This window comes from Barbus barbus (genome assembly GCF_936440315.1).
Source record: "Barbus barbus genome assembly, chromosome: 18".
Classification (NCBI taxonomy): Eukaryota; Metazoa; Chordata; class Actinopteri; order Cypriniformes; family Cyprinidae; genus Barbus; species Barbus barbus.
Genome location: NC_136746.1, coordinates 18,041,368 through 18,068,037, shown reverse-complemented (window position 1 = coordinate 18,068,037; position 26,670 = coordinate 18,041,368). Strand labels below are relative to the sequence as shown.

Genomic DNA, 26,670 nt, shown 5'->3' with positions numbered 1-26,670 from the left:
ATTTCTGTGCTGCAGAAGGAGAGCAAGAACATCTCTTCCTTTGCTCCTCAAGATACCAGATACCCTTCTCTCCACATTTCTTTATTTTGTCTTCTAATCAATTGTAAACTTGAGTTTACTTAATGTTTTTCTTCTTTTTTTTTTCACAGACAAGAAAACACTGTAGGTATTTAGTTTGTTTACAGTATGCTGTGCTATATTTTTGTGTCTTGTCCTTTTTTGGATCCCTTACAATACTGTACCATTTAAACCATTGCTTCTTTTAATTCTTAGTGATAATGGCTAGGTCTGTTAATAATTAATAATTATAATTAGTGTAAAAATATATAAAATTTAATATAAATTAAGTAATGATAAGGATTTAATTCATTTTAAAGTGGTTTAGTGCTTAATACAGAGTTGCCGGTGTAATCGGTGGAAACAATGGTTATGGTAAATGCTTTTTTTCACCCAATCCATCTTTTGGCTATCTTTAAATATTTTATTTTATTTTATTTTATTTTTAAGAAATTGTATTTTTAGTTTTACTTCATTTCGAATTTTACTTTTCCGTTTTGTATTCTAACTTTTTTACTTGACATGAATAATTTTGCTCTGCTTATTGTTTTGCTTATCATTTATTTACTTTTTATTTTATTTATTTAGATTTATTTTTCTTCCATTTCACTATATTTCTGTATGTTGTGTTCAACTCAATTTGGTTTGAGTCTTCTACATGTCTGCCTCCTTGATAATCACACTTCCACAGTTGAAAAAAAAACTACATTGATCATTTCTTGGTCTTTCAACATCTGCAAAAATAACATAACAGCCCATTAATGAATACAAAATAGGTGACAGACTCATATCTCCATCTCTGGTATTCATAGTCGGAATAAACGAAGTTGTGAGTATGTTCAGTTTTGCATCAGTCCAGAATGAAGTGTAAAACGAGTGAAAAAATCTCCCTCTGATCCTGTTTGTATGTCGCTGCCGCGTTGAGTTTGAGGGAATGTGACCCAAATGGAATTATTCTTCCATCAAAGGGAAGTATTCATGAATTAGAAATGACCTTGATTGGAGAGGCCCCAGAGACCGAACACCACAGTTCAAGCAATTTCACACCCGTTCACTGAACGGCTTTTGAGAGTGATGGAGGCAGTGTGGAAAGGCTCAGAGGATGAGATGGTCTCCAAAAGAGATCTTGGAGGAGTATAGAAGTAAAGACTAGATATGTATAAATAAAAGCATAGCATAAAGAAAAAATTGTGCATGAGTGATATGGTAGTATTATTTATATATTATTACAGCTTTATTAATATTTTGATATTTAATCATATTTAATGTATTTAAATATTTGATAATGATTCACTTTTATTTTCATTCTTACATTTTATATTTAAATTTCAGTTCAGTTGTAATAAATACATTTTTTAAAATTATTTTTAATATTTTGGGTAGTTAATAATAAACTAATTTTGGCCTGCTCACCTCATTAATATAAGAGACTTTTTAAAAATTAAATTCGTCCTTTGAGGCTAAAGGGACCCTTGCTGTGTGGCCCCTGAAGTCCTAAAGTTGACTATCCCTGTTTTCACAAGGTGTGATGTGTGTGCCATAAGCCTTTGCATTTCAGTTTATTTGTCTTGTGAATGTTTTGTTTGTTTGTCTCAGCCTGTCGTGTTTCCATCATCTGAAGCACTAATACATTCTTGAAGGATTTCGTCTTCGAACTCGTCTTCAAAGTCTGCGTGTGTCAAAGTCAACAAATAGTAGCGCACCTAAGCCCTCAATTCATACATAATTCAACCAAAGCCAACCATTTTAAGATTATGGATTTCAATCATAGAGGTGAATAAAAGTTGTGCATCTTTTCTTGCTAAGAGCAAGGGCAGCTGTACATCACATTCCTGCCTGTGTGTGTCTCTGCTTGTGTACTACAATAAAAAAGGTCACAAGTGAAAGACTTGGCCTTGTACACAAAAGCAGACATGCAAGGCTGGAGAAGCTTTTCATCGCTCAAAGATTAAGATTCAATTCGCTTTAATTCAATTTCCAACCTTTTCTCAAGAGCTTAGGGCCCAGCGATGTATAAAACAGCCTTCTGATAGCTTTCATAATTCGGGAGCTTGTAAAATTATGAACGATCGATGTAATTTCTCATCAGAAACTGCATTTGACGGCTTTGGAATCAGTAAAAGCGTTTTTTTCATTAGGCAACAATTTTTTTTTTTTTTTTACCCCATAGTTGAATGGACCCGAGTCTCGAGCTCACTGGAGAGCAGCAAATTTATTTTTCCCATTTAATCCTCTACCCACGATGCACCTGGCTTGACACTTGCCTGCAGACTTGACAAACCCTGCCTGCAGATGCTCATTAGAGTGCTTGTGTCATTTCTGTCCCGTTTTTCAATCGCTCAAATCCAATCTTTTGCCAAGAACAATTGCGCAATGATGACGTTAAGTGACACATCCAGACAAATTCGCATTTATCATTCTCTTTTATTGTGCTAATAAGGCAGATGTCAGACTCTGGTGGTTTTATTCAGATTCGACAGTACAGTCTGGGTTTGTGTTTGTTCCGACACGTTTTGCCCTTTTGTTACCTTTTGTCTTCCCAGTCTTTTGGGGAAAAACATAACCCAGTGCTGTCCTCTTGAGTGTGTTTGTGTATATGTGTTTTTTGTGTAGAATGAGGTTTTAAAAGGCCTCCGTCTGGCTTTGATCCAGGCTTTAACCCAGAGCCCATCGATCGGCCGTTCAGACCGGATTACGGTTCGTCTGTCAGCCCGAGATGCTTCTTTCTACCCATCACAAATCACAGGCCTCAAGAGCGCCTTTGAACTGCATCTCCAAAGTGGCATGGTCAGTTAACACCTGTGAGGTGCAGTCGAGCGTCAGTCAGGCTGTGAACAAATAGAGCGAGCAAGCTATTTCGGCACCGCGTTGCATTATCTATTCATACAATTTGCAGCGCAGGATGTTCAGAGCCGTCAAAGTGCCCGACTAGCAAAGATAAAACACAGAAGCTGTGTATACATAGCATGAAGTCTGTTTTTGTGAAGAACAACATTCGAATCAGAACAACAACTGGTGGCCTATTACGCTGATGCTCGCATTCAGAATTGTGATCCCAAAAATGCTTCTCGCTAACACTCTCTCCTTTCTTTCTTTTTTGTCTCCCTTCATCCTAGAAAAGAGAGGACAACCAGACAGATTCCAGAATCAGTCCTAAGAAGAGTGCGGAGCCCGCCATCGACCTGTTAGGCCTTGGTAAATCATGAATAATTGATTACTCATCTCGTTGCCGATTGGGGAATCTGATATGTCTAAGATAGGCTGGAACCCAAAGATTTCAAGGCCATTTTACTCCAAAACAAATTTGAATTGGTGGGAGGTAGTGGAATGGAAGGTAGTGGATTTTTGTACTTAATATGTGCCATTGGCTAATCAGATGGGATTTTACACACAAATCAATGCAGAGATATTGACGATAGCTGATGCCATTGATGAATTCAACATGATATTTGGCTTGTTTTCTTATTAATATATAATTATAAACTGGAGCACGGTAAGTAAGGGTGCTGCAGCAAAAATAGTAAAAATGTCCAAAAAAAACAACAATATTATTAAATGTAAAAGTTTATGTTTTTTAAAAAAGTCACTTATGCACTTAAGGCTGCATTTATTTGATCAAAAACATTTTGAACAGTAATATTGTGAAATATTTTTTAAATGTATAATTCTGTAATTTAATATATTTTAAAATGTAAATTATTTCTGTGATGGAAAGGAGCCATTACTCACCTTTTGATTAATTAAATGCATCCTTTGTGAATAAAATTTATTAATGTCTTTAAAAAAAAACTTAATAACCCCAAACTTTTTAATGGTAGTGTACTGTATATGATCAGTTGTTAGCTATTAGAAATGTTTTTTTTTTATTTTTTATGTTGTACCAAAACCCTTGTGGGCAGTAACGCTGCCTCCACCCCACTTTTCGCTTTCTGTCTGCTCTATACTGTCCTATCATAATAAAGGCAAAACGGCAAAAATAAATCTTAAAAAAAAATAAAAAATAAATAAAAAGTGTTTGTGCATGCTCAGGTTGATGCCTGTCATTCAGTGCTCACTAAAGTAGTCTTTTAAAACATATGTAATTATAGCAAACCTTATAATGAATATCAATTTTGCTGTATATGAAATGCCGTGATACCTAAATTCACTTGTAGCATTTAAAATAATTTGTAAAACTGTAACTGTAGTTTTCCCCAGTTTATCTAGAGAAAATAGTATCTTGTTTCTTTTTCTATCTCTTTGTTTTTTTACTAGTCCAGCAAGTAGTCAAAAAACAGTTCCAAGAAAATGTGTTGCTGTACACCAAAGCAACATGGTTTAAAGTCTGTGTTAAGGCTCAGGTAGTGGAACACACTGACTGCTATTACTGTCTAGATGAAGGTTCATGGAAGCACACTGCTACTTCAGTCCTGGCGGTATTGATCAGTCCGGCAACTCGAGCCCTTGAGATGACCAAACACAATTGATGTTATATTACTTTCTGGGAAATGAAAGTTTCTATTTGCTGCCCTGGAGCTTTCCTTTGTCACTCTGTCTTGTTTTTATCACTCTCTCTATCTCTCTCTCTCTCATTTGATATTTCTCACTCTCTCAATCTCGATCTGCTACCAAGATGTCCGTTATGATGAGTGAGAGAGACAGAGTGGGTGAGAATATATACATTTCCACAAATGTGTGTGTCCTAGGCAAGGAGGTTAGAGTGTTTAGATGAATGTCTTCAGCTGGGGGGCAGTAGGGGTCAGTGCTGATGAAGAGAGGCTGGAGATGATGGTGTTGAGATTGAGACATGCGTCTTATTGATGTGTTTTTGCTCAAGGCCCAAGCATCTCTTCTCACCCTTCCATACCAGCAGCAGTCTCTAGCACTGTATTCAGACAACCAACATTTTTCTCTCTCTTTCCATCGATGTGGCTGTTGATTAAAAATTTATCAAATTACTTGCATTATATGCTTGATTAATCAAGTGAATCACAATGAATCAACAATATATCAATACATTTGCATTCTGTCTGTTAAATGTGTATTTAGTTCTATTTACACTTGATGTTAGTATCCATCTCAGGAGATTTGTTTCAGAACTGTTTAGATCTGGTATTGACACCTGAATTTTTTAAGGGTAACTATTCATGACTGCATACTTTTATTCTCATCCCAATTGTATGAAAGATGTGATTGGCTTATTGTTATTTTATCATTTATTCTACTTAAACCTTGTCCATTACTTATAGGTGACTGCAAGCTCGCATTCAAATCTGCCTTGATCCAATCAACAACAATCGATAGATAGATAGAACCACCTTACTTTTTTCAATAATCAGTTACACACTAATGTATGTTTCAATATTGAAGAAAAGATCTGTCGCTACATTTAAGTACATTGCAACTTTAACTTTAAAAAAGTCTTTGTGAATATAGGCATGTCTTTCAACCTGTCCATGTTGACATCTGCCTAATTTGGCTACCTTCTATCAAGTTACATATGAATTTGCGCAAAAATGCTAAAGTTCAATTATACTCTCAGCCCATTCATCCTTTTCATATCTCTGCATTATTTTTTTTTTTTATTCTTGCATTGAGCTTCATTTTACCTTACTATTTGTGAGCCTATCAAAATAGACCCAAAACCCATCACCAAATGAAAACCGCTGATTTAGACCGCATGCGAAGGCTCTCTTAAAGCATATCAGATGTTTGTGGACACATAAAGGCTTTTGAAATAGAGTGCAGTGCTTTCCAGATGCTACGCTCTTTTGCACATCACACTATACGTGGGTTCTCTAATTTCCTCTTCCTATTCTCCTTCCAGTCACACCCCCAGCTCATCAAGCGCTGCATCTCTCCTCTTCCCTACTCCCGTAGCTATTCGCTCCAGTTTTATTACTTTGAGCTCTTTTATTTTCATGGATTTTATCAGTCATAAAGAGAAGGCAGCGGCTCCTGACTCTGCGCACTGTAACGTATGAACACAGGCAGGGCTCTGATGGAGTCTTTGACTTTAATGGAATGAGAGAGTGCGTCTGAGCGGCAGGCCGGTGTCGGAGGCGAGCGGGTGCTTTTTCTCCAGCGTTGGCGGAGGTGTGTGCGGAGTGTGATTAGATTTCCTGCTCTCTTGGATGGAGTCGATAGGTAGCAGGAACGGCAAAAGCAAGCTGAGCAGGCGGTGTGGGCTGTTGCCAGATGAACACTCGTTTATTTCTCTCTACAGAGACAAAGACTCAGGCTAGCAGGTTTAGCCTGGCATTGGTCATCACTGCTGAGTCAATGAGTCACAGATGCATCTGAATTGTTATGTAAAGAGTCTGTACAGCCGCTGCGTCTCTGACATCTGACTTCATTGGCTCAGAATAGATCAATTCAGTGGCCCTGAAAAGTATTTGGACACCACAAACAATTGAAATTTTAATTTCTTAGCCATTTTGGCATAAAACCTGCTGGTCTGTGAAATAGCTGTCCTAGCAGAGTAATCACAAACTATGGAACATTCAGTTTGACAAACATAGATACTTTGTCTTCATTTTGAACAGTACATGTAGTACTTTATCATTTAAGGCAAGACACTAGGTCAAAATGGCAGCATTTTTAACTAATACATATCACCGTACTTTCACCAGTTGAGTATTCACAGTACATTAAAACAATTATTTTATAGTACAAGTTTTCTGAAATGTTATATTTAAATATAAAAATTATGCATTATCTAATTAAATATGCATTCATTTTCATAAATGTACAGAATGCATAACACTGAGTATATCGATATCCTTCAGAATATAGATGGGAAAAAAAACTTATGTGTTACTGAAGTGGAGATTTCTTGTTTTAGTGCATGAGAAAATTGTTGTTTTGAAAAAATATAAATATAGAATATAAAACATCCACAGTTGTGGAAGAAAATAGGCCAAAATCTTCAAGTTGATAAGTTGATTAAAAAGCAATGATTCTGTGTGGTGTCTTGCTTTAAAATCAATCAATGTTTTATTTTTATTTATTTTTTTCCTTAAAGTGTGCTTTGGCAGTGGTCTTCAAAACCGTTGACACAGTTTTATGTTATGTAAGGCAAAGATTTTTGTAGATATTCAAGTGCGACTATAAACACTTTCTGGTCACTTTAATAGTTTAACTTTGGTGTGAAACCAATAAAAATCCACAGTGACCGTTACTCTATGTAATGCATTTGACACTTTGTCCATGTCTGTAATGACATTTGGTTCTCTCTCGCTCAGATGCACCCACAGCCAGCTCTGCCAGCAGCGGGGCGGGAACAAGCAGTGCAGCTCCAATCAGTGACGACTTGGACATCTTTGGACCAATGGTATCCAACCCTCTGCCCTCAAACACCAACACAAACCAGGTACACGAGTCCACTAATGCAAACATCGATAGCCAGTTGCATGTGTGTATGTGTGTGTGTGTGCACTGTTTTGGTTGGTTTATGGAGACACAAATTTGTATAATGATAGGGGCATGACAGAGGTATTACAATATGAAAGAGGTTTATGAGGACACTGCTTATGTCCCCATAATTAAAAAAAACAAAAAAAACATACTAAATGGTGTTTTTTTAAAAAGCCATTATGCCTATGGAGAGTCCCCATAAACCACCAATACAAGTGTGTGTGTGTGTGTGTTCATAACTCAAAATACCTGCTCTGTCCTGTTGTCATGTCAGTCACACTATTTTCTCAATGCTAGGCAGTTGACGAGCATTGACAGACATTGTCCTGCAGTGCGACTTGCTATGTGTTTTTTCTCTCATATTAGAGATATTATGCTATCGTTCAAAAGTTTGAGGTCAGAAAGATTTTTGTTTTAGGAAATTCATTTCTTTATTGAGCAAGGATGCATTAAATTGATCAAAAGTGACTGGTTTCCAACATTTGAAATAATTGCTGTTTTTTATACTTTGTTCATCAAAGATTTCCTTGGAAAGAAAAACAAGTATCACAGTTTCCACAAAAATGTTAAGCAGCACAACATTTTTAATAAGAAAAACGTTGATGATAATAAATGTTTCCCGAGCATCAAATCAGCATATTAGAATTTCTGAAGGATCATATGGCACTGAAGACTAGAGTAATGATTGCTGAAAATTCAGCTTTGCCATCAAAAGTATAAATAATTTTACATATAAAAAAAAAATAATAATAGTAAAAAAAAAAAAAAAAAAAATATATATATATATATATATATATATATATATATATATATATATATATATATACTATATAAATTTATTATAAATTATATTAAATATTATTTATTTATTTTAGCACAATATCATGATCATCTTCAGTTATGAAGTCAGTGTCAGTGCTATGTCAGCAACGCACAAACCACCTGAACCGTTTTGGTACATTTAATAATTTGTCATGGCATGTGGTGGTTAACGCTAAGCAGGCCTTCATAGACCAGTGCGCCTCATTTGTAAGGGATTGTAGGTACGAGTTAAACAAGAAGTATTATTTTTCTTAGGTCGCAAAACATGTGTCTGTTCCTGCCTGCCCTCATTCAGTCTGAAATCAACTGACTAAGAGAGACAAAGAAAAGGTCAAACCCAATTGTTTTAATTTCCTCTGCAAACAACATGATTACATTTTGCCTGTCTAGTTGCGGCTGACAGAATTGATTTGCAGGGTCTCCCTGGCCAAAGGATGCAGCTTGAATAATGAGGGATATTAGCATTTATTACAGCCCTTCACTGAGGAGAGTGAAGAGGAGAGATGTTTAATAAAGTCAAGTGAAGAGGGATAAAAACAGAATCACGTTAAGAGGAGACAGAGAAGTTTGAAAAATACGTATTAGAGATGCACAATGTATCTTCAAGATTTGTTTTTGTTGGCTGATGTTGTGCATTTAATTGTACATCTGCATTTTCCTTATTTTTACATTTGTATGACTTTTGCCATCATCTAATGCTCACTTAAAGTTAATTTATACACATTACTAATTTAATAACACTGTTAAATGTAATCTTCAGCAGATGTCAAAATGAATATACATTTTTTACATGCCTAAATTCAACAATTCATTGGAGTTTTTAGGGTTTAATTTTTCAAATACTTAGATAAAATGATCTTGCACTTTAGTATTGGGCATTTATCAATTACCGGGCATGTTTTTTTCATATTGTAATAATTATCAGTATAAATGTTATTAACACAGAATAATAATATAACATTAATATTCAGCCTACATTTTATTTGGTGTAGGTAAGATAAGTGACCTAGATACTGTGTAGATGGGCATTGGGCTAAAAAACGTTGATAACCACTGATTTACACACTTATAGCCAATCAGGACGCTGGAGGATCTCAGCACGAATATCAATTTGTCTTTGTGGAAGCTCGTCTTCACCTCTGGGATCCACTCTCACTAACCCCACGCTGTCTCTACTTTCACCTTTTCTTTGCCAGGGTAGCGCCATATTTAATTTCTGACAGGAATGAAAACGAGGCTGTGAGGGACAGAAGCACCATGTGTTCCATAGGTCTTACTATTGTTTAACAACATACTGATTGTTCAGCTGACGAAACATGTTCCAAAAGGATTTTCACTAGACAAAAATTCTATAAAACAGTTTCGAAAGTTGTGAATTTTGAAAAATAAATATTACAGTACATAAGCATTATACACCACATGTCTTTTGTAAAGTCTATTCTTCGCAGCCTCGTTTTTCAATATGACGTCTACCTTGACTAAGGTCCATTCCCATCCTCCTTTCACACCTGTTTTGACCATCGTTCTCAGAATGGCTTGAGCAGAATTTTCTTTTTGATCTTGGAAGCCTGAACCTGTGCTGAAGCCAGAAAAGTCACTTGGCAAAAAGCTTTTTCCCCACGTCTATCCATCAATGTTTTATTGAGAGGTGTGTAGAGCCACTGGACCGACCTGGACTTCTCGAATAATTGATGCCTTCCTACTCTGCTCTGGCCAAGTGGAACTCAGCCCTTCCTACACAATGTACATGTGTACATGCATTCTGCATTTTCATGGGATGCTAATAAAAGATAAAGAGGCGCTAAAGATAGATCACTTGAGAATAGTAAGCAAATGCTCAGGGCTTTACAAAGCATTCAGTCTCAACAGCATGCTGTCAATCTCTGCTCTTATTCTCCAGATGAATCAAGCGGCGGTGGGTGTCTGATGAGGGAGGATGGCAGCATATTAAGGTTGATTTCTTGTTTGTTGTGTTTTTTAAAGTCTTTGTGTGGAAGATGCGTCTGAAAGAGCAGCACATTGGCTCTTTAAAGGATTTGGAGGCTTTTCGCATATCTGAAGATGTGTCACTTATTGGCATTGGATTGCTTATGTATGTATGTATGAGGATTAGTTTTTCTCCAAACAGTGATTTTTGGAAGGAAGAGTGCCTGCAGGAAGTGCACAGAGAAGCCTGACCTTGCCTCCATTTTAAAATGATAAAAATGAACTTGAACTAAAATGAAAACTGAAAATATAAAAATAAGTTAAATTTAAAATATGAATGAATGCAATAATAGTCAAATCCAAATATTGAGAAAATCGGCTTTAAAGTTGTCCAAATGAAGTTCTTAGCAATGTATTACTAATCAAAAATGAAGTTTTGATATATTTACGGTAAGAAATTTACAAAATATCTTCATGGAATATGATCTCTACTTAATATCCTAATGATTTTCAGCATAAAAGAAAAATTTATAATTTTAACTCATACAATGTATACAATTTTTGGCTATTGCTACAAATATACCCCAGCGACTTAAGACTGGTTTTGTGGTCCAGGGTCACATATGCACATTCACTCTTGTGTTGTTTGATATAAATAATTTCATAATTATGATTTTAATATTCATTTTAGGTTGTAGACATGCATATTGAGTTGAACACCCAGAATGATACAACAGAAATAAGCATGCAATTGGTACACACTCTTTGGAGAGGATGGAAAATTAATGCAAGGGGATGTATGCAGGTTTTTTTGGGGGGGGCGTTCTTCGTGTGGAAACAAGCAGGAGATCGCTGATTTGGTTGGCATTAGGGCCTGAATCAGGGCGCTTGCAGTTCTCTCTAAGCCTAAGGGGAGAGAAAGATGAGAGCATGAGAGACAGTTGAAATCTTTGATGAGAAACCGCCAGGCTTCCGTATTCTCCATTCCTTCAGTGTGACTCCGGCCGGTGCATGTTAATCTGTCCTCACACTTCCTCTTTCCACATCTCATCTACTGCCAGCTTTTATATCAACCCCTGAGACATACACACACAGTCTCCTCTGCAGGACTTACGCCTTCCTGCAGCTTCTATATGATTGCATAACTGCTAGCCAGTTCTGGTATCCCATGATGCTCGGTTAGCAGCCAATGCCTCCCCATTATTGACATCCTGACCAGCCTGTTTCTCTCCAGCTCCCTAATCAAGCTGTCTGCGCACATAAGGGCTGTGAGAATATCAACATCAACATTTCATGAGCGTTGTGGAGGCAGAACGTCTCTGCTCATTTGCATCATGATCATTCACATATTAGACACAATGTTTATCACTGTTGTGGGTTTGTCAATTAAGAAGTTGGTTGCACATTATAATAGTTAACATTACTTAATGCATTAACTGACATTAACAGTGAGCAGTACATTTGTTACACTGTTTAATAATCTTTTTTTAATGTTAGTTAATAAAAATAACGGGGAGCAATGGGTTTAAATGCTAGAAGTGGATTTACGCATCATAACATAATAATGTAAAGCAAGAAAAATGTAATATTCACTTTGACATTTGCTAAGGGTTTAAGTGTTATTTAAATTATTATTGTTTTTAAAGATTAATTTTAAATAAGTGTTAATGAAAGAAAATGTGATCTAAATGTAAAACTGTGTTAAAGAGCGAAAACAATTAAATAACCAATATCAGCCTGTACCAATAAAAGAAATAAACATGCTACACTGAAAAATAAAAAAAGCTTAATGAAGGATTCATTTCGAAACAATTTTCACTTAGAAATTGCAAGTAAACTTCACAATGATTACAAAAAAGGCAAGTAACATAAACCTGAGAAAAAGTATTAAGTAGAAAGACTGAAATAGTATTTTTTTATATATATATAAAACATACTGTTTTATTTACACCTTCAAAAAAATCTTTTTATACAGTGTGTATGATATTAACTAATATGGTAACAATATATCTCATGCCCCTACCGTGACATGATTTGACCCAAAAATCACAGATCTCTCCACTTCCATATCTTGCAGATGATCCACTTAGCATTTATCTGCAAATTATCCTCTTAAAATGAGGATTTTGATGTATTACAGGCTTGTTTGAATTCTCTAAACCACTTCCTGCATTTGCATTGATGCAGTCTACCAGACTAGGTCATGTAATTGCAGAAAGGTTTGCTTTAAGTATTGCTTGGTACCATCTGTCAGCTGTTTTCCTGCAATAGTCTCACTCCAGAATCTGCAGTACACAGGATGTATAGTGTGCTGACTCACTAATGAATCATTCAGCTGTTTAAGAGGCATATCTCATCAACACCCACCGTCGACCCTTTAAGAGCACAACTAGTGATCCGCTCGTTTTCTTTGAGCTCCGTGGGTCCTCACGCTCAACATATGGGCATGCCATGCACCACACATTCAGCGCTGCATGGGTGCAGCACAGTGGAAAACCACATTGAGCCTCTCAGAGAGCATGTAGATACGTACACTTAGAGCTGCAATGTAGGCAGTCTCTGTGTTTCATGTGTGTGTTTTAAGCACAGATGGTTTCTCAGTAGGACTTATGCCTAATGAAAGCTGAGCTAGTTCAGTGTGTACACCTCTACAAAGAGAAAAGGCTCTGCGGTGGCCCGTGTGCTGCAGGGTGACCGCTTTATCCAGGTTTTTAATCCAGACTTTGCTGCTAAACAACGTTTTAACTTTTTTTGTTTGGTTTTGTAACAGCAAAATCTTTTTGACAAAGATAGAAACTGTGTGTTTATAGAAAATTATAGTGCTGTATGTAGGATATTAAGCTCAGACTGCAGGCAAAAGTGGGACAAATCCTTTTTTTTTTTTCATAAGTGTGAACAGCATAAATGACATGCTTCTTTTTTTTCTTTTTTCTTTTTAAGATTCTGTTTTGGGCCACTTCCATATGTGGTACTAAATCAGATACAGGTCAGGGCCTGTATTCATGAAAAATCTTAGTGCTAAGAGTTGCTCCTAGTAACAAAATTCTTAAAAATGTGGGTTTCCTCTTAAAATTAAAGAAAATATCCTAGTAAAGAAAAAAGTCATTCAGAAAGCATCTTAACCCTTAAAAGAGGTCTTAAGGTCCAAAATTGTTAGGAGTACGGACGATGACTTTTAAGGGGCTTAAGAGTTTCTTTAGCAGCGGAGAAAATGGACGAAACATGAAGAGGGAGAAGACATGTGTTGTACACAATGCATGACAGTGAGTTAATAAGATGTTACACATTAGATCATGCAGGGATCATGTTTGTGACCGATCTTATTAAAGACATGCTAACATCTCAGACACTGCGCAGAAATGCCATAGCGCCAGAAATGGGACCAAACGTAATCACGACATTAACATATTTGGCAACTGGAAAAATGCAACTATGCAGCAGTGATGATTTGGGTCTGTTACAGCACTTTGTTCATTTCCTATAAAATACTGTTAATTTCCTATAAAATAGGTAAGCATGACAGCATGGTAAATAAAAAAATAAAGAATATATATACATATATAATGTGTGTGTGTGTGAGAGAGAGAGCGAGAGTGAGTACGGTAAAACAGGAAAAATAACGCCTGTAATTTCAAAGTGAAGGCTTATAATATACCCTACTCTTAAAAGCGCTCTTTTATTTCCTTCTTGACAACCAACCAATCACAGTCTTCAAAAGAATGTGTCATAGCTAGCAACGGGGTCAGCCCCGCCTCCTCACTAAGATAAAAGTTTTTGTCTTTTCCTCGCTCAGAGTTGCTCTCAAATTGGTCCTGAATCACTTTTAAGCTAAGACTCCTAGTTAGAAATTTTTAAGCTAAATTAGGAGCTCTCTAAAAGGATTCTTAGAATCTTTAGGAATACGAGCCCAGATGTCTTGCAATGTTACCTCAGTCGGAACAGTCATTAAAATTAATTTTCTTTTAAGTCACTCTAGATTGACCATTTTGTGCTGACAGGAGTCACTTCAAAGATTTTAAATAATAGATGTAATACTAGTAAGACAGCTGTGACTGTAGTCAGTGGAGGAATGTTAACCTGGGCCCGTATTCATAAAGATTCTAAGAATCCTCTCAGAAAACTCTTAATTTAGCTTAAAAACTTTTACGTAGGAGTCTTAGCTTAAGAGCGATTCGGGACCGATCTGAGAGCAACTCTGAGTAAGGAAAAGACAAAAACTTTTATCTTAGTGAGGAGGTGGGGTTGACCCTGTTGCTATGTATGACACAATCTTTTGAAGACTGTGATTGGTTGGTTGTCAAGAAGGAAATAAAAGAGTGCTTTTAAGAGTAGGGTATATTATAAGCATTCACTTTGAAATTACAGGCGGAATTTTTCCTCTCGCTCTTTCTCACACACACACACACACACACACACATTATATATGTATATATATTCTTTATTTTTTATTTACCATGCTGTCATACTTACAGAGCCGGCGCCAGGGCACCTCCATCGGGGGGCATTTAAATTCGTAGGGGGGGCATAAATCACGTTGTGTGTGTGTACGTGTGTGTGTGTGTCGGGGGGGATGGGGGGGCTGCAATCTGTGATCTCGTGCAGTTGCTGACGCTCGCTAAAGCGTGCAATCGCATTATGTGCGCTGTTTTATCGGTACTTTCGCTTTCAAAATCGATCGTGTTCAGCAAGGAGGGGAGAGGATGGAAAGTGGGGGGGCACAGTAAATCGTTTGGGGGGGGGGGGGCACGGCCCGCGACGCCCCTTGGCGCCAGCCCTGCATATTTACTGTGTTTTATAGGAAATGAACAGAGACATATAAGCCTAATAAGTGCTGTAACAGACCCAAATCATCACTGCTGCATAGTTGCATTTTTCCAGTTGCCAAATATGTTAATGTAGTGATTTCTGGCGCTATGGCAATTCTGCGCGTTGTCTGAGATGTTAGCATGTCTTTAATAAGATCAGTCACAAACATGATCCCTGGACGAACTAATGTGTAGTGTCTTATTAACTCACTGTCATGCATTGTGTGCAACACATTTCTTCTCCCTCTTCATTTTCGTCCAATTTCTCTGCTGTTAAAGAAACTCTTAAGCACCTTAAAAGTCCTCGTCCATACTCCTAACAAGTTTAACCTTAAGACCTCTTTTAAGGGTTAAGATGCTTTCTGAATTACTTTTTTCTTTACTAAGATTTTTACTTTAATTTTAAGAGTAAACGCCCACATTTCTAAGAATTTTCTTAGAATTTTGTCATTAGGAGCTACTTTTTGCATTAAAATTCTTCATGAATACGGGCCCTGATATTTATAATGCGGTGTGTTTTGGAAATTCTTCTCTAAATTTTTTTTGTTTTATTTTATTTTATTTCATGCAGTGTGTTTTGGAAAGTCTGATCTTGGGGCTTTATTTATCAATTAATTTATTTGTTTAATTTTTTTTCCCCATGCTGTGTATTTTAGAAAAATGTTGCTGCTTGGGGCTTTATTAATTAAGTCAGTTATTTGTTTTATATTATTTCATGCAGTGTGTTTTATAAATTATGGGCTTTATACATTTTTTTTATTTATTTTTTTATTTTTATTATTCAAATTCTGCTCTTCAGGCTTTTCAGAGTTGTACATTTTGCATTGCCATTCTCATTGGCAGTGTTGTATTTTAATGTCTGCTGTCTGGGAAGTGACTCACCGGTAGACGTATCATCTGGTTTGAGGGATATTACTGCCACCGGTGGCAAAATGTGCATGTGTTTGTGTATGGAGTGTTAAAATTACGGTATTCTGCTATCCAAAGGCTTATGTTTCCACTCTTGTTTCGTCCCGTGTTTGTCCCTGTAGTTAGTCTAATCACCATGTACTTGTATATGCCTCCGTCCTCTGCATCTGATTAGAACAACACACCCACGTCTGCAAGGGTACATGGAGGTCTAAAGTACCATTAACATGGGGAAAATGCTTTTTTTTTTCAGCCAGATGGCTTAGTTGCGTCATCTAGCATGTACTAATGGGGCCATGCTAACTAGCATCCCTTGGTCCCATGCCTACCCTATTCATGAAACCTTTAGAAACTGTCATATGATACTATCCTAAGGTCATAGACAACATTACAGATACAGAAAAGTGCATGAATGGTCAATTCTTACGAAGGACTGCCCCGAGGAACCGAGGATTAACTTATTTCATGCTCCAGCCTCACACAATACGAATTCACACGTTACCAGCTCTTCCTTAAAGCCAGAGCCAACACAGCCAATCCATTCACACGTCTCAGGAAAAGGTGAGGCCGTCGCTTGTGACCACATGCAAATTGTTGGGATATTTAAAGAACACATATTTTAGGATTCAGGGACAGTAAAGCGTCAAGTGTATTAATTTTTCTCTTTACCAGACGGGAGTAAGCTGGCCTTAATTGGTCTTGCTTTTTTCATATTTATAGTGTGTGTATGTGTGCGTGCTCTTACTTTTCCAGGACAGCTCATTTTCTTAAAAGTATTCTAAAGGCAGACCGTCCTTGAGTATGCAAGCACGGCATCAGATGTTACGACTAGGGTCAGAAAGCCATTAGGTTTTATTCTCAGGTTTGTCAGGGGAAAATGTAGATGAATTGTTATTAGATGGAATGAATTTCCTTTTGATGAATGCCTCTTTTTGTAGCTGTCAATTTATTAACGTAGGAGTTATATTAACAAATGTGATTTAATTTAATGTAAAATTATGCATTACAATGTTTAATACATTGGCAGCCATTTGCAATACATTTTGCAGATACAACTCAGAAAATAACCATCATACAACTCAGGATTAACCAATAATCCATATTTAGTAGAACTGCAGGAAGCACTTACACACTGAAATGGTAAATTAGTGCCATAGTGGCCTTTAATACTTGAGGTATTTTTGGTCGTGTGTGGAGAAGAAAGTGAAATCATGCTGCTTATACAGTATGTGGGAATGCGATCTACAATTAATGGCACTATGACTGAAGTCTAGACCAGCAGAGTATTGATCACGGCCAAAGTGAGGCAGTGGATACATTACAGAAGGCTGACTGGAAGCATATATGTCAGAGTGCTAATGCTGGCTCAGATTTCTTCATCTTCTATCTGTAACCACTGCTAACTAACACAGTTAACTGATCCCAGAGCAGCACCACAGGGACGCGCTTCTTCAGAACGTCTGCTGGACCAGTACAGGTCATGAACGCAATATAACCAGAGCAGTTCTGCAGCCTGGGGCTGATGGGATTGTTGTTTGTAAGGAAATGCAGTTTTTTTCAAGGCATACTAAGGCAACTACCTTGATGCCTACATTATGCATTATGAGTAACCTGTCTTTTTTTACTTAATTAGATATTTCGATTTTTTTATAGTTTTTGAAAATGAATTTTTTGAGAAAATAGTTTGTATTTGTTTATTTTCCCCCTTCATATTGTTGATTGTGTAGCTGTGTATTCCCCAGATGGCCTCTTGTCTCATCCACTCTTTCCTGCTGACTGATCCTCAGACTCTGAGCTGCAGTGGGACCTTGGCAGGGTGGCACTGCCAGACTCTTCTCTGGCACATACCCAGCATGCACCCACTGCTGCGAACAACCGTCTTCACCAAATCCAACCTAACACATTTGTGATTTTGGGACGCTTCTGTTCTTTTGTTCTTCTCTTCTTTTTTTCGTGCTTGGGTTTTTCTGGTTTCCCAGGCAGAAGGGGGCTGTGGGGGAAACTGGATTAGCCCAGCCCACAGCACCACCAGAGTGCTAATTATCAGTGTGGGGCTGCTAATCAGACAAAGACTACTCTGTTGCACATAAAATCTCTCTCTTTCTCTCTCTCTCTCTCTCTCTCTCTCTCTGTGGGTATGGGGGAGTGAGTGAGTGAATTGTGTTTGGGGGTGGGTAAAGCTAGAATATGCATGGTGCTCCGTGAATGTCACAGTGATATACAGGCTGCACTGTGTGTTTGTATGGCGCGTGTGTGTTTCTGTGCTAATGTGGGGTTGGGAAAGATCAAATATTCATGGGTTTTGTGCCACACTGATTGTGGTGAATGAGAAGGAGAGAGTTAATTATGAGAGTTCATCCGAAATAGCATACTTTCAAATTAAATGCTATATTTCATATTAAAAACAAATACTTCACAGCAGATAGATAGATAGATAGATTGTTCTATCTATCATTCTATTGTTCTGTCGGTCTATCTATCGTTCTATCATTCTATCAATCATTTTATCTATTGTTAAAATATAGATAGATAGAAAGATCTACCAATAGATGCATAATTCTATCTATCTATCTATCTATACAGCTATCCTTCCGTCTGTCTGTCTATCGTTCTATCTATCATTCTATTGTTCTGTCATTCTATCTATCTTTTATTGTTCTATCTCTTTATCGCTTTATCATTCTAATTGTAGTTCCATGTTGTTCATTCTATCTGTCTATCATTCTATTATTCATTCTATCTGTCTGTCATTCTGTCTTTTGTTTGTTCTCTGTAGTTTTGTCTGTTGTTCTGTCTGTCATTCTATGTGTCTGTCTATCTATCATTCTACTTATCGATCTCTCGTTCTCTCCGTCCATTCGGTATGTCATTCTATCCGTCATTCTACATCTCTCCATATTTAAACTATAGACGTGTACATGTGTGCACAAAAATTGTCTCTCCCTCTCATTCATGGAGCATAGAGAAAAATATCTGTTCCTGTCCCTGAATTATGGAGTGTAGGTGTCCTGGCCTCCCCCTCCTCATTTATTTTTAATTCTAATAGCATTTCCTGTGTCCCTCTGCGGACTCCCGTATGGATCCCTTCAAATGTCACTCATATTACAAATAGAGAAAAGGGCTTATGTCATCTCTTTTTCATAATGTGGCCTGAAAAAAGGCTCCCTCCTGCGAAGTAAGTATGTTCTTGCTAGTTGCTGGGGCCTTGAGACAAGCTGTCAAAAGTTTGTGTGATTTCTTTGTTCCTCGCCTCTTTTCTGTCGTGCATATCAAAGGTTGAACCCATTATAGGCTTAAGCACACAGTTGTGTTAGCGTCAGCCTTCACAGGTTAATCATCAGAGGGGTTTGCGTATCAGATGTGCGAGGCGGTGTTTGGCTTATCGCGCCGCAGTGCTGTTCACCTGTGCTCAGCTCGGCTCGCTTCTTATCAGATGAGCGACTGCCGCAGCAGCAGCTGGAAGTGTTACTCCCACATACCTAAGCGCAGAGCTGCATATCATCGGCCCATCTAAATGGGAAGAGAGCGTCCACATGTGTCCCTGCCAACGTCCACCCCGTCCTCCCAACCCTGCCTTTTTGTCTCTGATTACTGTGGAACATTTCCATTCCCGGAGCTCCAGGACACTGATGGATAGACAGCGGGAGAGCAGAGACGGTCTCTGAATCACGCTCTTTTCGTTTAGTTTTATTTATGAGCTCGTGTCAGGCATGTACTTCAGCAGTGAACTTCAGAGAATGGCCTGTTCGATATCTGCCATCTGAGTAAGCATGTTTGCCACTTAATGATACTAGAGTGGGAAGATTTTTGTGGGGAAAATCGATTGATACACATCTATTTATTTTCGCTCGATTTGAATTCAAATGATGTGGCACATTCACCCCTCTGTGTTTTCACTTCCTCTCTCTGCTTTTCTCTTTTCTTGCTCTATAGAGGGTGAAACGTTATAATTAACTGTAGTACTTAAAAGACCCTGTGAAATCATTTGGCGAGTGCAGCTTCTTTGCTGTGTTAACTTATTTCCTGTTAAAACATAAAGTTTGAGTTAGACTTTTTTCATAGCCAATTGCTTTTACTTTGTCATAGCCATGAGAATAATTTGCTAGTTGCCATTCTAGTCAGAATCGGATGGTATTACAGTACGTTCTTTAATTTTCTTTAATGGAAAGTGCATTTATTTGAAATAGAAATTTTTTGTATCATAAATATAATTTTTGGTCAATGTAATGCATCCCTTCTGAATAAAAGTATATTAAAAGTATATTTTCTGAAGCTGTAACATGTTAATTTTATCGCTAGCTTATAAATATCCTCAAAGCTAGAGGACAAAGACACTAGGTTTCAGGAGGTCCACCTGGCATGGCTAATATGTAGTACAGTTGAAGCATGGTGTGCTGCCAGCGTATTGTCCTCAGTCCTGCTTAAAATGGTGTGATGTTCTCCTGATTCTTATTCACGGATGGACCGGAGCCTCTGCCAAACCTCAGCAAGACTTACCCAGGTCTCGCACATCACTGATCATGACCTTGGGCCACTGTTGAGTTTCTTCAGTCATGTGTCACCAGAGTCAGCAAGTTACTTGTCACCATGCTGACTTTCCTGGAAATATGAACTATGCTTTAGGCCTAGAACTTTCCCTCAGTTTTGTATTGACAGACTTGCTTTTCCAAGGGCAACCATGGCATCAGCCGTACCATCTGCAGCTTTGTGGCTGCTAGTCTAGCATCACACAACTGTAATTGAGTAAAAGGATGCAGGTGCTTTGACTGAACACAAACTGCCTCTTACTGATTGTCTTCTCCATCTTTTGTTATTTGTGTGCGCTGAAAGTTTGTGTAAACGGTGAATTGTGTCTCCTCTTCCTGAGCTATTCATTCATCATCACAGCTGCAGTCTAATTAATGTAATTTCTCTGCATGAAGATGAAATTTTTCTTTCATCTTTGTATGTGTGTGTTTGTCTTCTCTCATCTGAGTTTATCCAGAATTTATATTTTTAACCAACTTTGATTTGATTATTCGCCTTTCCTTATATGAGATATGGTCACATTTACAATTGTTCTGTGAATTTTTGTGGGTCATTTTAGTAAGAATATATGTGATTAAGCATTTAACCAGACTCAGAGCGAAAGATTTCCCCACACAAATTTCGCTACAGGTTTGAGTGTTCAACACAGCATGTCCATGTGACTCAAACTCAAAGCCGTCGCTAAATTTTGGTATCATTACTGCACATTTACATGTACTGTGGCAGCAACATGGTCCAGTTTTGATCCAGTTAAAACCAGCCTAAACTGGTTTGCTGGTCTTAGCTGGTCTAAAGCCAGTCTAGGACACCAAGATTTTTGATGATTAAAAACACAAACTTCATAAGATTCTTAAATATTTAGAAAATGTTAATATTAAATTATATTTAAAACATTAAGTAAAATTATAATGTAATGTATTTTTTTTAACTGTTCTTTTGATTAGTATTTATGTTTTGAAGTTTATTGTATAAATAATTGATTTTAGAGTTTGCTATATTATTTTTTATTTACTTAGACAAAGTAGTATATAATTTAACAAGAGCATGAATATAAATATAATAACTTTTTGGTTCTTTTCTGTTAGTGTTATTTCTGTTATGAATTTTTCAAAGCTTTATCCGGTTGATTCGGCATAAGTTTCCTACCATTTAGACTGGAAGGTCTATTGAGATACCTCATTTGGCTCATGATTTTAGGCCCACGGATGTATCCGTGCATGTCTGTGATTGCTAATGAGTTTTATTGATATGTGAGGGAGTTGATAAGCCGGCGTTGAGAGTGTGTATGGCTTGAAGTCAACAGTCTCCTCTGCTCTGCAGGTCAGTTCCAGTAAGGCAGCTGGGAGCACTCAGGCCAACTCCGCCGGAGGGGCTGTGGCAGGTGCTACAGGCACAGGAAGTGCTGCTCCAGCACAGGGAGATCTGGACCTGTTCAGCGAAACCAGCGGGAGCAGCAAAGCAGAGGACTCGGCCAAGAAACCTCTCTCCAAGGACTCTATTCTCTCCTTATATGGCTCCAGCACCGTCCCACAACAGCCTGCACAAGGTACATCCATCCCCCAGAGTCCCACTTTCTTATTCCTCAGAGAGTGAGCGATCTGAACGAGAAAATGCAGATCTATAAATGGCGCTATGCATCCGGAGTCCATTTCTAATGGTGCTTTGGGAGTGTGTGTGTGTGTTTGAGTGAAAGTGAAAGCAAGCAAGGTTCTTGAGAAGCCCTGCTTTAATGGGGGTATCAATAATTCAAGCACTGCATGTCTCAGCACTCTGGTACTGCTGAACGTGGTTTAAAGCTGCCTACTTCGCCTGCCCTACTCTTCAAAGAGGACATTTCCCAAAACCTCAGATGCTCCAAATGAAGGCACTGCCAATTCTTCACCATCAGGACTCGTTAGATGCCCCCTTTCATCCTGCACACCTCTTCTGTCTCAAAGATCCATTTCCTCTGGGCTCGAGGCGAGGAACTGCACACATTAGTGCAGATATTGATCACTCTCTACCGTCTGTGATGTTTTGTGTGTCAGTGTCCTCTGGTCTGCTTCTGTTTTTGTCTCTTTGAACATATTGAACGTGTCCTCGTATGTAAATCTTCTTATTTGTGTATCTATTTGCGTTTCTGTTCCCACAGCGACTGCGATGTTCATGGGCCCATCTCAGATGCAGTTCCCTGCGCAGCCACAGGGGAACTTCCAGGCCTTCCCTGGGATGGGAGGAGCCATGCCGCCCACCACCATGATGGGGGCCGTCATGGGACAGGGTGGAGCTATGATGGGCCAGAATACAGGCATGATGGTTGGCATGACGATGCCTAATGGTTTCATGGGAAATGCACAACCAGGAGTGATGGGCTTGGCCCCAGGCATGATGGGACCTCAGGGCATGGTGCCCCCTCAAAACATGTATGCCATGCAGCCAGGTCAACAAGGACAGTGGAATATGGCACAGGTATGTGACTTGTAATGGTGCTGTAACCAATATGCCACATATAAAATGTTCCTTTAGTCACTGAAATAAGTCTCTTATGAAATCACACAGATCTCTGTGACAGCTCTAGGCCTGTGAATGATATAAAGTGCACTTTAAAAACATCCTATGCCATTTAAAGTCTATGCAAGAAGTGTTTTGGTACATTTAGTTTGCTGAAATGCCTTTGGAGTGATTGTTATATTATATTATAATGTAAATTTATGTTCAATGTTAGATTTACCTTTTTAATTAAACCTTCATATTTGTATCTTAATGTATGAATATTATTGATTATTAATATAAATATTATTAAATCATTACATTAAATGTTTAGGGTCATTAAGACACTTTTTAAAGAGATTACTTTTAAGCCCCGTTTAAACCAAGAATGATAACTATAAAGATAAAGATATTAGCGTCCACACCAGCAGATGATATCATCTGTTTATTCTAAGCGCACAATCGCCTGCCGCTGTAAATTCTCGAGCTCGTGATAGCAGGATGGATTCTGATTGGTTGTCAATGTTTGTATCATTCATCAGCTGGAAAAAAATCATTCTGGAAGTGATTCCAACGATATCGTTTCTCTGTGCCTTTATTGTTATAGCTGTGGTGTAGCTCTGCTATTCTTTAATATTGAGAATGATTTTTAGAACTATATTGTTATCTTTATAGTTATAATCCTTGCTGTGAATGGGCCTTTATTCAGCAAGGAAGGGCATTAAATCGATTAAAAATGTCAGTAAAGACATTTGTAATGTTAAAAAAGAGTTCTATTTCCATGTTGTTTCAACAAAGAATATATATAAAGAAATCTTACTGACTCCAGGTTTTTGAATGGTCGTGTATATTCTTAATAAATTTTGGAATAAATAGGAAGTGCACTTAGAAAGGTACTCCCATCTCACAAATATGAGGAAATATAAAATTACCTTTGTATTATAAAGACAGGGAGATCAGGATGAATTCAATTTAAGATTATACTGTGCTCTAGTGATATTTACCTTAAGAAAAAGTCCTTATGAAACTACAGTACAGATATTGTATTTTTATGCTGGATTGGTAAATCAGTCCACAAGTAAGCTCTTTGAATGCAGATAACACCTAAACTGATCAACTATCTAGAGTCGATTACATTGAGTAAATTGTGTACGGCCTAAATAAGTGTTAGGTACATTGCAAGAAGGAAAGAGTGTAAATTCTGACAGCTACAAGAACCCATTGTGGAGCAAGCAGTCAGGGAGCTGGCAAATTAAGGATTAATGTAGTTATATCATGGCATAGATTATGTTGTAGGTGAACCTGAAAAGTGAACCTGAACAAATGTCCTAATTACTTACTTTTGATGATGGTACACTTAAGTCGCAAACCAGAGGTCAAGAGCTTCAGGTTAGGTTCATAATGTTCCTCTGGGGAATGTATTTTTAACCAACCCTCCAGAATCTGCCATGAGCAGATATAAAAGTAGACATTCATCATTGGTGCAGCGTGCTGGCTGCAGTGGATCAGCATCAGCTTTTTATAGAGAGAACATCTATATCTGAAGCTATTACCGTTCATCATATCCGATTCCAACAATGCATCTCCTGGTATCCACAAAGCTTTCCTTTTATTCAGATCAGATCTTTTCAAAACCATTCCAGATGGAAAGCGAGCTGTCACTTAAGGTCTCTCTCTGTCAGTCAGCGTATAATCAAGAGATTCATAATGAGAGTTTTTAAAATCCTCATCTAATCTGCTGTCACCTCCCATCTGCATGTGGCTCATTAAAGATGAGTGCTCAGTGACTCCGACCTCTCAACTTCTGTCATCTCCCTGCCTCGCCCCCGCCTCTCGTGGCCCGTGGCCCGTGACCCCCTGCGTATGAGTCTGAGAGCAGAGGGAGTCCGAGATTTCAGCCTCCGGGAGGTTAATTACACATCATAAATCAATACAGCATGCTTTACACTCGCACAGCCTTAATTAAAATCCCTCCCCACAATGCAAGCGTGTGCGCACGTCCTGAGTTATAGGCCTTCAGCAGCACATTTGTATTTTGAGAGACCGGCTGAGGAAAGAAATGCGTTTGCTTAATGGTTTTCTGGAGTGAGGGTAATTTTGCCACGCGGATCCAGGGAGGAGTGTTTTTTTCCCTGAGATGGATCTGACTTGAGATGTTTTTCTTCGTTACTCAGCACACAGAGCGTCTCACTATTTTCCGAAGGAGGACTGAGGAGAACCAGTGTGCAGGGAGAAGAAGAATCATTAGTGTTTGATATTCACTCCCCTGAATAGCTGAGTACTGTTCTTGGAGTATTTACAAATACACACACTCTTGCGGCACACTTATTTCTCCATGCGTAGGCAGTATTGTGTTGAGGAGGAAGCAGGTGTAATTACGAGAGTGGCCAAATTTGTCCTGCTGTGCATTTGAGCACAAAATGAAGTCAAGGTCCACAGCGGATCCACCTGAGGATGTTAGAAGGCAATTTTTTACATTTTTCCCTCTGACTGTCTCACTCTAGTCATACACTTCATGGCCTAAAGCGGTTTAGTCACCTTGTGAGACATCAGAGCACTCCAGGAGTTCACGGTGATGGATAACCTCCCTCACTGCCTCAGGATGGGGTTTAGTGCTTTGGAATTAAACACAAATAGAAAGCCAATGATATGTGCCTGGATTGTGTATGTTGTAGTTTGCATTTCAGGATTGTATGGGAAAAGGCAAGTGCTACTCCTCCTTTATATTTAAATTGGCCGTTTTTCTTTTGTAGCACGCTGTTCAAAAGTTTGGGGTCAGTTAAATGTATATATTGAAAACTCCTAAAAACATTTCTATCAAATTAGGGCTGCATTTATTTGATCAAAAATATAGTAAAAACGCATTTTGAAATATTGTTACAATTCAAAAATATCTGTTTTGTGTTTTAATATATTTTAAAATGTACTTTGTTCCTGTGTTGGCAAAGCTGAATTTTCATCATTTCATCAAGAATCGTGATTCTAATATACTGATTTGGTGCTTAAGAAACACTTATTATTATCAACATTTGTGGTGATTAATATTTTGTGGAAATGATGTTTTGTTTTTTCCAGATTCTTTGAACAAAGTTCAAAAGAACAGCATTTGTTGTAGCTGTTGTTGTTTTTTCTTAAAAGTGGTGTTTGACGGTGAATGAATTGAGACTGAACTTATGAGTTGAGGTTTTTAGCATGCTGACAGGTGACAGTGGTTTAGTGTGCTGTTAGACCGTCAGCATGGTTTAAGTCACCTCTCTACATTCAGCCCCTCTAAAACACCAGCACTACCGCCATCAGAGCGCCGCTTGTGTCACCGATCCACCGCATTCAACAACATACTTCAAGACGATTACTGTCAGACTTGTTGAACTGATGATGTGCTGTGAACAGCGAAGTTTCTTTGTGAAGAGATTAGTATTGTGTAATAAAGGATTGTAATAACTTTAGCCTCAGACAACCAACCGAATGGTCGATTATGGTAGTTTTGTACATCCATTGTCAACAAAGTACATCAAACTCTTATTCCAAAGATAGAAAAATCCCATCTTTCATTTATATATCCCTTTTGACAGCTGTATAAAGATTGCACAAACTTTAGTTCCCAGAATTCAAGTTAATAATGAAAAATAGGGGGCTGCTTATTTGAAACCATTAGTTTTTCTCTCTCTGCTGGCTATGAGCTGTTAGACAGCGGTATAAATCAGACAGACGTGTCTGATGGGCTGCCCCACAGCCAGCGTACCCCACAGGACCCTCTCCT

General features: G+C 38.0%; 1 protein-coding gene across 2 annotated transcripts in view; it reads left to right on the top strand.

The window, feature by feature from the left end:
* The window catches only part of LOC306884482 (stromal membrane-associated protein 1-like), a 107,675-nt gene that overhangs the window by 78,891 nt on the left and 2,114 nt on the right, over window positions 1–26,670 (top strand). For both annotated transcript variants that reach the window (XM_079440376.1, XM_079440375.1), the window contains 4 exons: window positions 3,174–3,252; window positions 7,281–7,408; window positions 21,762–21,987; window positions 22,573–22,889. In XM_079440376.1, coding sequence (XP_079296502.1) covers window positions 3,174–3,252; window positions 7,281–7,408; window positions 21,762–21,987; window positions 22,573–22,889 — 750 coding nt within the window. The remainder of the gene's footprint in view (window positions 1–3,173; window positions 3,253–7,280; window positions 7,409–21,761; window positions 21,988–22,572; window positions 22,890–26,670) is intronic.